At 33.2% G+C, this 12,477-nt stretch overlaps 1 protein-coding gene across 1 annotated transcript; it reads right to left on the reverse strand.

The window, feature by feature from the left end:
- Positions 1-1,725: 1,725 nt before the first annotated feature.
- LOC128224728 (uncharacterized) lies at positions 1,726-11,880 on the reverse strand. The gene is made up of 5 exons (XM_052934712.1): positions 11,663-11,880; positions 7,987-8,159; positions 5,246-5,317; positions 4,473-4,871; positions 1,726-3,459 (listed from the first exon to the last, which is right to left on the reverse strand). Exons 1-5 carry the CDS (start codon positions 11,673-11,675, stop codon positions 3,211-3,213), a joined length of 906 nt encoding a protein of 301 aa, XP_052790672.1. The 5' UTR covers positions 11,676-11,880; the 3' UTR covers positions 1,726-3,210.
- Between the last annotated feature and the right edge of the window lie 597 nt (positions 11,881-12,477).

A 12,477-nucleotide genomic window follows, 5' to 3' on the forward strand; every position in this document is an offset into this window, starting at 1 on the left:
TACTTAAATCTTAAAATATATAGTAAGATGGCAAAGAAACTCTGTCTGTGTGTATCAAAAATTTATATTTTCTCCTTCAATTGCGTCAGATAACAGCTCTATATACATAGCGCAATTGAAAAAAAAGCAACTGCATTATATACCTAAATTAAACGACGATCACCTATTGTTGAAAATCGATCGTTTGATACGATTGAGGTCGGCGATAAACTGCAAGTTTACTATAAAACACATGGAAATAACTTTTAAAATAGTCGCAAAAACCCTAATGCTTGGAAAAGTATAATATTATGTACACGTAAACCGTCTAAATCTCGGAACCCCATTTTTCACTAACCTTTTCGAGGCGGTATGTATGTATTTCTTTAGAACTCGCGGTCAAGGAGAACCCGTGAAAGTGCAAACCCGTATTTCCAACGGGGTCCTCTGTTTTTGCTGATGGGACAACACGCGGAAGAAACAGTGGTGGGCTACAAAGAAGTCCGGGTGCGATACCCTAGCTCGTTTTCGAAGAGAACCCTTTGTTCTTATACGTGCGCGGTGTTATCATCGATACACAGGGTACACCTTTTCTGGGTTAAACCAGTACTGAGTACACCATTTTTCCAAGCACTACCCTTTAAATGCCGAGCACCAGGCAAGCGAGCAACTTTTAACGTATTTCGGTATGACGCAGCCAGGGATCGAACCCACGACCTCCCGTTCCATAGGCGGACGCCTTTACCACTAGACCACGGGACGGTAATATCAATATTTGTATAAACTATACATAATAAAACAATACAATACACATGAAATGACCCAGTAGCGCAACATTAAACTAAGACACTGTTTAAGGCCACAACGATAAAGGCCGAACCAAAACTGAAAGAGGGAAACAAAAGTTACCAAGACAACAATCACCTTACAGACAAATAAAAATAATATTCGAATATTCGATCGAAAGAATGACCGAATATTCGAATATTATTTTGATTTATTTTTTATTTGAATTTGAATATTCAATTACCGATATACATATTTAAAGGGAAAGTAAACTACTATTATTATTCGCTAAAGTAATAGCCTGTGCATTTTTACCCTACTTAGTCGTAGCCAGTACGCGCATTGGACCCTGATTTTCCCCAAATGAGCCTTTGAAATTCTCCATTTTCAGGAAAAAAGCAATACATTATAAACAGACAAACTACAAAATCGAATAATTTTAATTCCGCTGCCTTTATATTTGTAAACAATGTGAAATTAGATGGATTCCTAGTCAAACAGCGTTTTGCGCAAATGGAGGATCTTTCCGTAGGACTAGCAGCCTCGTTCTAGTAAAATAATAAAACGAAAACATATGTGGATTTGACCCATCTATTGTACACCAATAGAGAAAATAAATCCTAAAATGCGATACTATACATTTACATTTCAAAGCACGAACATTGTATCGAAACAGTTTAAAGCACAGATATGTAACAACATTATTGTTGCACATGACATTCATATCATCACGGCGATTTGAGCTATGTTGCACAGTTTAATTTGAATCAAAGACAACACATTTGTGTTAAAGCCGATTACTAGCCAGTTATTGTTAAAGGAGGGGGACTTCCTATAGTACCCGACGATATGTCCCTAAATTACCTGCCGCGTGTTTAGTGTATTGTCATCACATTCACACCTCTGTCGTTGGGGCCAATCGTTGTAAAACAAGACAAACGAACTTTATAAACACCAACAGTGTTTTAGGCAAAAGCTTTTTTATTCTCTTTATTGAACTTATTTTACGAATATTCGAATACTGATTTTGGCATTCGAATACCAAACGTTTGATCGAATGTTCGAATATTAGAATATTCGTTTGCATCCCTACAAAATATCATTATACGGATATTTCAGTATGACTGCCTTGAAATTAACAATGGAAATCCGTGATAGGTGAAAACAAACATTATCAAACTAGAAGTTTAATCTGCCCACTCGATTGATAGAAGTCCGCCTTACCTGCCATATCAGTTTATAACTTTATACCATCAGTAAATGCAAACAAATGTAATATGACCCCCTTTTGAATCAACATGAACTTTGTTGCAAGAAAGTAAAATTATATCAATTAATAAAATAAGATTCGACTACTCAAAGAAAACAAACGCTTCACTGTCTTGTGACGTTAAGGGTCTCTGTGTTTGTTTCTGTGTGGCATGTATTTTTTGTTGCAAGATACAAGATACGATAATCTTTATTTAAAGCCGGGCATATGCTAACAAAAAACATGAGCTACTTTGAGAGATGAATAACAAACATAAATAACAGAACAAACCATAACAATGAACCGGTGACCTGGAAATTAGAGCATAAAGTTTTAAAAGAGATTACATATTGGAAAACCATATACAAAAAAACAACGTTTGTTATTATATTCATGCAGACAAATATACAAAGGTAAAATGGATTAGAACACTGTTTACAATGAGAACACCAAATTATTTACCACGCTGTATGGCCAGTCCACATGGTTCCGCCAGGTTACATACCACTGTAAACCGGTTATTCTTTCAAGAGTATAAGTTAAGGATAAAAATAATAGTATACATTCTTGACATCGTTGACCTTTTATATCAAGCAAATATATCTTCGGTATCCCTCATTGGGGAACATGCAGAAACTACTTTAAAAATAGAGCCTGAGAACAGCAAAAACAATATTAAAAAAAGGAAACTTTACAAATAAAACTTATCTGCTTAATATATTCTGAATATAGTTTATACTTCATACATGAATAGAAAAGGAAAATTGGTGAAAGATACAGGTGTATATAAGCAATGTGTTCGCTTGTTACTTTTAAACCGTGTGGCCATGTTACTATTAATGTGTTTTCATGTCATTTTAAAATATATACATCGGAAAATGCTATTTTTGAAGTGTAAAGTCAGAATGCAACTTAAGCTCTATAAAGCTTTGAAAATAACAAAACATCGCTACTTGTATTCTTAGAGAACTATTCAACATATCGGTTGACTTATATGTTTTGGACATATATTAATACATTTCACAAATAAGTCACGTATACACGAATATTATGAAATAATACAGATCTATAAATTTGACATCACATTGGTTGCGACATAAGGATCAGATTTGTTTGTTGTTGTTTTTTTAAGTTCTATCATTGTAATTGGCTTATGCGATGATGAGTTATCGCTAGAAGCTATGGTTTTAATTCGATCAGAGCAATTGTTTAACATTCAAATTGGCTTCAGCGTATGGCGGAGGGCTGACAGGCTTTCCACTCGTTGTCGCCATTGTCGATGTAAAGGTCACACCCACCGAGTCACTTGTAACACCAATAGCTTGCTGGGGAGGGGAATACATGCAATACGGTCCGGAAGTGTTCGGCTGGTATTGAGGGTACTGTGATCCAGGGCTGGTAAACGGTTGCTGACCACCTACTGCAGCATTTGTGAACATCAAACCCTGCAAAACTAAACTGATTAGAATTCTCTGCAAACAGTTATATGAACCTTACATGCCACCATATGTTTTTATTTGTACTATATTCTCGTTGTGCATTTTGTACTATTTAGTTCCAAAAGTATGTAATTCAAGATAAAAGTCACACATATATGCAAAAAGCTATATTGAACGTTATGTTCATAGTAATTGACGAATTTGCTTAATATGTGACTTTGACTTTTAAGTAGAGCGTTTCAGCAAACGTATCAAAGTGATATTATTTTTGCGATAAAGAAATACTATAAGAAAGTTATAAGAAACGTCTCAATGCGTCGGCACCAAGTTTTACTTCAATCAGGATACTGGCATATTAACATTTTTGTTATCAAGCTTTTGGGCAGAACTGTTTTGTTTCTTGTTAGTTATAGCTTCATTGACCGCAATGTCTCCTTAACCCTTCAAAGGTAAATTTTTCCCTCAGCATCATATGTACTTCAATTCATAACCCCAAATGCAATCCCAAAATACGTTTTTATTTGTGACAAACCGTGTTTTTATCAGTATTATGAACTGAAACATTTTTTTCTATCATTTGAAAAAACAGAGGCCTTGACGCTACTGACAACAAAACGAATCGAAAGATATGTTTTCACATAAGCTTCATACATAACAGAGTGCACACTATCAATAAAAAACAACTAAATGGATGGATAAAAACAATCTTTCTAATTTTAAGTAACAGCGACCTTAATTCCAAAAGCATTAAAAACAACCCTTAAGGACGTATTTACCTTAGTTTCTTATGCAAGTGTCATTTGTACAAAAAAACTGCATCTAAATAATTAATAAGATACCATAGTGTTTTATTGTAGAAACAGCGACCTTGACCTTGATCCTACAAAAAAACTAAAGCAACTTACGACCTCCCGCCCGATCTAATAACCAGGATTTGTTGCAAAATATTTGACTGAAATATATTGTTTAAAACAAAAGGTCCTTATTTTTTTTAAAAAAGATTAAAATCACGAACTTACGTTAACCGGAAGACCTCCTCCAACAGTAGTTATCTGTTGATTCATCACGACTGCCGTCTCAACCCCTTGCTCAGAGTCATACCTTTCGACTTCCCTCATGAAGCAACAACCGTACTTGTAGACTAGACAAAACGAGTAAAGGTTCAACATCGAAAGGAAGAACGTGATGATCAGCGTAAATGCAAATAGTGTGTCCAGTAAAGCTATGTTGTGGTTCGGGTAGGAATCGGAGTAGTTTGAGCGATATTGTGATGAATATTCGTCATAATAATTTTCATCCCTGTAATCAACGTAGATTTCTCTTGAGGTTGACCAAAAGTACCAGCTATTACCAAATAGTATAATGTAGAACATGTTGCTTATGAACATCCAAACATAGACACTGCAATGTCCAATTACCTGAAAAAGATGACAGATGTAGCTTATACACATATATTTGAACTCCTAATGCACTTCCTTATATGCACGTATTTTCAAATTATCCATGTTCAAACAGAAAACAATAAATACAATACGTCCAAATATCTTGGAAAATCTCAGTATTTTTGTTGGATTATTGTAGGAAAATGGTCAAAGAATTAGTGTAAATATAAACTTTGAATGATTAAGATATTCTGATCATCTATGTATGCTCATATTAAGTCGTTAGATTCTACGGATATCACTGACACAATCCTAGCCAAGCGCTCTATTACACCGATTTACCGCAATTCTAAAACATTAAATCCTTAAATATGTATACAAACAACGATTTCTTACAAAACGTTACATACTTTCTCAGGCTTTGTGTTTCTTGAACAATCCGAGTAGCAGCAACAACTGAAGTTTAACGGGCTCATAACACTCTGAAAGCGAGTAATAAATACATGAATACATGTGTGACTTGATAGTTGTCTGCTGAAGTATCTAGAGAAACCAAGTGGTTTGGGTTAGGTTTGGGTTAGGTTTTTATTTTTGTGTGTGCTTTATATATGTTTATATCTCTAGATCATTGTCGTTTTGGTCTTTGATTTGTGCCTCTCTATATTTTATTTAAATTTATGACTACTGGGCATGTCCGTGTATATTTTTGTATATCATTTTTTTAAGTGTTGGATAATGATCATAAAAACATTCCATCATTAGTCTGGTTACCTAAAATGCATAAAAAACTGTATAAAATACTATTTATAGTTAATTTCATTTTTTGTGCTACTAAACAGATTTCGCTTTTACTTAGTTACTAAGTTACAAAGAAATTGACTCCTCTTATCGAAAACACTTTTGCTAAGCAGAAAACAACTGAAAATAAGTAAATGCATACTTTGAAAGATTTACCTTTTACTTTTTACTATATTAATGATTGTTGGGACAAGAGTGAGGTTGTGCACGCAAACTTGTTTAAACCCCCAGTTAATTTACATTTTACTGACCGTTTCAAGGCTGTACCTAAGAATCCTTGATAAACACACCTAGTTTTTTTTATATATGAATAGAACATTAAAGAATTACTATTTTAAACGAGATAATGGCAATAACTAGAAGGGCAATGTTGTAAGAAACACCTGGAAATTTGATGACGTTCAACCATTTAAGTGATTTTATTATACATAATTGTTTGGATGATAATGAGATTGTGCACACAAACTGGTTTAAACCACCAGTAAATTTCCATTTATACCCTCCACAAATTGATAAGTTGTTCATCGGATTTATTCCAAAAAAAATATGATACGAGCGAGCGAAATAATAATAAAAATAATTATTTTGCATTTAGCCAAAAAGAGGAGCGAGCGAAGAGCGAACAAATATATAGTAATTTAATTCACTTTTTCTCACATTCTTTCAATTAATTACTAAACAATGATATTGTAAACAGTACAAAGATAACATCCAGTGAATGAATGATAACATTACAAGATTATTCTCAAATCAAATCAAATCAAATCAAATTTTATTTTCAGTCGGTATGACATAACAGAGAAAACATTAGCTATGAATAGCTATTGACCGACTTAAACAAGTACAAATGTATTTCTGTTAGCTATTTAATAAATAAGAGAGCACAAAACCACAGTTTTCCACTTTTTTAACATTTTTGAAAATATTTTTTTAAAAATACCCTATGCATGGCTAAGCTAAAGTCTGACCACAAGCACCAATGGTCACAGCCACCTGCCTGCCCAATGACATATCAAAATCTATTAACCAAGGTTTTTCTAGCTTTTCCTTTGGACATTTTTTTCTTTTGTACTGCAAATACTGATGGTGTCAACTTTCATTTATAGCAAAAATATTCCAAGAAAATAAAACAATATGCAATATTTCTTTCATAGACAAAAAACAATCAGCATAAGTATTTAACATTTGAATGATATCCATTTATAGTTTAAATATACACATATACATCTTAAAAAATCTACAAACATTTATTTACAACACAAATTGAGATTAATACATTTTTCAATCACACAGTCTGACACATTGTTTTCCTTTTTGTCTTATATTTATAAGATATACACAATTCGGCTTGTTTTATGTTTTTGTGTGAATGGTATACGTTAACTTTTAGCGGGAGCCAAATTAAAACATACACATTTGTCCAAAATTTAATCAATTTAATTTAAATGGTGGTAGAAATGTCATTTGTTCACATATTTTCAAGAATCAGGAAGTGAACTTGTTTTCATGTAGCCGGTATTTAGTCTCGATCATCTAGACGCTTGCATCCGGGTCTATATCGTTCATTGCGATCCATGTTGACGTCATTGACTCTGATCAGAGCGGCTGAATGACTGAGGCTAGCCGGTGTTTTGATAATTGTTACGATCGAAAAACGCGGTTATAAGGGAAAAGGCTACATTCCACTTAACAAATTTCAAAGAAATTGCAATATACCGAACAATAACATCACGGTAGTGTAAGAAATAATTAGTTTCCAGAACATGCATTGTTCCTAAAAAAAGCAACGCATACATATATATATATATATATATATATCAATAGAACCACTTAATGTCTGAAAATTGGTATACGAATGGAAGAGCATATGCCAAGTTATGCAATGCTTTTACTTGTCCAATGTTCGGATCAGTTTTGAAACTACGAGTCTTCAAAGTACGTTAATTTTGAGACGTCTGTTTTGCGCTTCAGCTATATAACCGATATTTTCATCAATTCTTCGTTCACCGATACGATATTTCAACCTCAAGTGCGTCTTGTGAAAGCGTTCACGGACATATATTTTTATTTCTCTTGTTTTACGTTTTTTTTTATATTTAATACGTCTAAAACGTCGTGTTTCGCTGAAAAAAGTGCGCCTTTTTAAAAAAAAAAAAAATCAAAACATGTATTCATTTTTTTATTATAAATCGCCAGATATCAAGAAAAGAGTACCTGATATTGGATACAACCCATTCATAGAATATTGCTTTCTGTATGAACATTATGAGAACTATAATATAATACAATTTATTTTGACATTAAGAGTACAATTAAACGTTTACTCTGTATTTGACCTCTGCGTACTACTTACAAGGATAGCTGTGATTATCATGCAAATTCCAAACTGCAATCCTCCTGTTGTCACAAACGCCACAATACAAAACACGATGCTGAGGAAAGCTAGAATTCGTGTGGCCCATGCTGTGATACGGATACATCTCTTGGTACGTTCAGCGGATCTCATGCTCTGTGCACTTCCTGCAACTGAAATATTAAAGAGACAGTCGTATTTAGAATGTCAACATTCATTTAAATCTATTTGTCAGTGTTAATAATTCACTTGATTTAAAACAAAATCAGTTGCATATTTAGAAATATAAAAAAAACCTCCAAAATTCTCATTATTCTTTAGGTGACACTCTAACTGCATAAATAAGTTAAGAACTACTATGTTGTTTTAAGTATTTATAGTCAGTTTGAATTCTAAATACGATTGTGTAAGATATTGTTTGTTTGTGGTGCGCCGACCAAATCACCAAATATGAACTTACTCGAATGGTAGGACATCGAAAGTGAGCAATAGTCAATCCTGTTTTATAATGTTCTATATTTTGATTTCCTGACCGAATGAAAATACTCGGTCATGGCACGTACTGGCTAAACATTCGACTTTGAAAATCTTTTCAATAGAATCGTCAGTTTCTTCAACATAATATATCATTAAAATTTGACAATTTATATAAAAAAGTGCTGATGTCTTAAAACAAGTAATTGTATATAAGTTCATGTTTTGAATGTACCTACTGAATTTATTGGATGTACAAATAAGGCTGTCATTTCATTCTTGGATAATGATGTTCAATTTTGATGCCTGATGATCACATGTAACTTTAAGATCAATGAATGGGTTTTGCTTACTGATAATATTATGTGAACTAAATTACCGAAAACAATGAAACACATAATGTTATTGCAGATTAATTTTTAGTTCTTCATTTGAACTGAAATCGAAAGTAAAATGACTAAGTTTTCCCTATTTCAAGATCGTATCAGCGTGTTGATGTTTGCATCGCTTTAATATAAACATATTTTCCTCTGTACATTAAATCCTTAATGGTACCCTAACCATATAGAGTCACCAGACATCAAAATATTATTACATCATTGTGCATCGGACACATAAATACCAACTATTTCAAATTGATGAATGACATTGTTGGATTTATTATTCTTAATACACATGTATATCAGGCTTGATTAAACGTTATTGTGGCGGTTTAAGGACCATTGAGCATACATAAATTATGCATGTAATATAAACAGAACTGAGAACTTCCGAATTTCAACGTCTGTTTCAAGGCTCTATAAATATTATTTCGGTACGTTTGATAAAGGCATTACGTAGTAACTGCCCACAAAATGAGCAATACTAAAATTACTAAAGCTTGAATGTTACAGTGCAATCTTAACTGCTCATTTGCAAAAGTGTTTTTACTTTTTACATCTGAATGTAGTATTATGTAATTAAATTTGCTTTTTTTAAATCATTTTTGAACAATTTTCAACAACCAATTTATTTACAAAAGGTCAAACCTTTATGGTGTAAAATGGATATTAACTCCAATCCATTCAACAAGATTTCCTTGTATCAAAGGGGGTAATCTTGGGATGTATGTAAAATACAGTTATACTTCCTGAGAAACAAGAGGTGAACAGCAGAGTTATGGTTCACAACATTTACACTGCTATCAATAAATGCTTAACATTCCATTAATTATATACAATACTTTATTTTTGAAGTAAAGCCAATTAATTGATAATACACTTTATGCCACGGGAGGCAACTTGAAGTCAATAATCTAGAGAGTTATGCATCTTTAAATTTGTGATAGTTAGCGGTTATGTGGCTTAATTGGACATTCAACTTAATTGGTAAGCAGTATTTATAACGATAGAAACTGCACTGTATAACCTGTTGTTACATTGAAAGCCTGTCATTATAAAATGTTTTGACATTTGTTTGCAGTTCGCAACATATTGGAGTTCGTTATTGCAATTGTCTAACATATTTGACTAGTTTATAATATTAGTTAACAGTATAACTCTTGGGAAAATCCTGACATATATTTAAAATCTCCTTCAATTAGCATTTTTTATCACCACAGTGACACATATACCAGACCATCCGTATGGTAGCTTACAAATACAGAGGCAGTTCTAATTTGAAAAATCACAACCATAGGCCGATGAAATAGTTTTAATCATATGCAAGAAATCTATTGCCTTCACAAACCTAGCCTCAATCAGGAAGTTCATTTAATAACAAGCAATCTCAAACCTTATCAGGTATAATTAATCAACACTGTTATCTCAGATCATGGCGTTAGTGTTTGCTTAAACTAGTTGATAGCCGCTTTACTTCCTTTTGACTGGTTTATGTGATCATGCTGATTTACAATAAACCACTTTGTTCAGTCCTGTTATCTTTTGAAATTACCCTCTGTTGATGGGCTTTTCCAATAATTGTAATCATGAGTTAAACATATGTGATGTTTTATCTTGCATTCCGTGCGTTTTATGCGTTTCATATCATACATGTAATGACAACAATTTTGTTGTTATTACATTCTATATACTTGATTTTTACTTAGGTTTTGAAATGTTTAACAAACGGTATTATATCCAGTATTAATAGGTAATATATTGCTAATTCTTATTTAATTAACACTGTTTTTTAAGTTCAGACTGTCTTGAATATAATAAGATCAAGGACGCATTTTTCCGCGCTCTCGCTCCTGAGGTTAAACTGGAATTGGAAAGTCGATGTTTGTCCAGCTTTATTTGCTTTACATTCATCTTTTTATTAAATTATTACCATTTAAAGGCGGATGAATTCGGACCCGTCCATTTGAACCCAATACTCCTATGCTCATTTTATCCCATAAATGATTTCGGACGTGGGAGGTCGCAAATATAATAGGATAAGCCGATGGCTTGATTTATGGCGATTGTAACTTTTATTTCATAACAACCCTTTCGATATTTACTCATTTTGAAAGGTTTTAACGATTAATATTGCCTATTTCAAACGTTTTCGAGGATCCCCTTCACACTTGATACAGCTTGGCATTGTTATTGATACAATAATGGCGAATTCAAGTGACTTGCTTGTCGTTCCTGATGCTTGTTCGGTTAGCGCCATTGTTAGCGCACTCGCTTCTCACGAAGGCGCGCCTTGTTCGATTCCCGGCCCTGCCGTATGATACGGTTGGTTACTGCAAACATTACTACCAGGAATACATTTTGCCATTGCTTATTTCATTTAAAATGAAGAACTTAAATCACTGTAAACCCTTTCACTGTATGGCTTTAGTCATTTGTCTTTCGTATTCGTAATCAGTATTTGATGCCGTTTCAAATGCTTCCATGCACTCACCCGGCTTCACAGCTCAACATTGCTATCAGTGTTATGATTAAATGATAACTTTTGTTTAACATCTAATACATTGAAATGTCCTCTGATGGACCTAAATACAACAATTTCAAAATCAAGATAAAGTAAGCGAATGCACTCACAGGACTGCCAATTAATTTAAACCATGACACGAAGCTACAAGCAAATTTATTTATTAAACTGATTGCACTCCGTTTGTTCTTTCCACACTTCTATTTTCAATTGCATATCAAAACTCATATTGTTAACATCAAGAGTTGAACTTGAAGAGTTTTACAAAATATTTAAATAATCAGTATAAGTAAAAACTTACCTTGAGTAAGCATAGTTCGGCGTAATTTGTCTTTCTGGTTCCTTATTCAGTAGAACAACTGAATGTGACGGTACTAATCCTTCTCGAACAGTTTACCCAGTAGTAAAACTCAAATGTTAATTGGTATATATGCCCTAAAAATTAAGATTTTAAACATTTAATAAATAAATGGTTTAGAATATGTCCTATGGCGTAAAGTTTTTTCAGAGATTGCGACGTGAAGTTCATCTGATCAGGTACAAATCTTTCTTTTCTTATCAGTTGCATTCGCTCAATAACTAAATATAGTACAATAGGAAAGTGGGTACATGTACTTTTCTTTTAATTATTTTAAACCAGCTAGACGCAGCGTTCTTAGCCACTTATATTTAATCATTTCAATAACGTTTTATTAAGATTATATAATCGGAAATAAATCGGAATGGCTAGACCGAAATCTGACGATTGTTTAAAATTTTAGACCAATATTCAATTCAAATGGTTACCTGCAAGGTATATAATGCTAGTTTACTATACAGCACATGGACATATAATTTGATATATAGTGCGCCAGAAGCCCAAACCCTTAAGTTAGTCATGTACGGTTGTAATACTTCTTTTAAACATCGCGGCTTTGTTTGGTCCCTTTTAAGGACATGTCGGGATATGCGCCTTGAAATTATCCGTGCAAACCGTGAAAGTAAGAGAATTGGATAGGATAAACATGAGCGCCGCTTACCCGTACGTTTATCAATACATGTAAAACAAAATAAAACATGCAAGCAAATACAATGTAAGCCTCATGTGAATCAGCATAAACTTCGTGGCAAAGAAGG

This window comes from Mya arenaria, chromosome 17 (genome assembly GCF_026914265.1).
Source record: "Mya arenaria isolate MELC-2E11 chromosome 17, ASM2691426v1".
Lineage (NCBI taxonomy): Eukaryota > Metazoa > Mollusca > Bivalvia > Myida > Myidae > Mya > Mya arenaria.

Bases quoted from the DNA above. Each gene is read 5' to 3' on its own strand.
- LOC128224728 (XM_052934712.1), bottom strand. The intron at 5,318-7,986 runs GTAAGTAGTACG...ACTCGCTTTCAG, and splicing joins TGATAATCACAGCTATCCTT to AGTGTTATGAGCCCGTTAAA. The intron at 3,460-4,472 runs GTAAGTTCGTGA...TTAGTTTTGCAG, and splicing joins GAGGAGGTCTTCCGGTTAAC to GGTTTGATGTTCACAAATGC.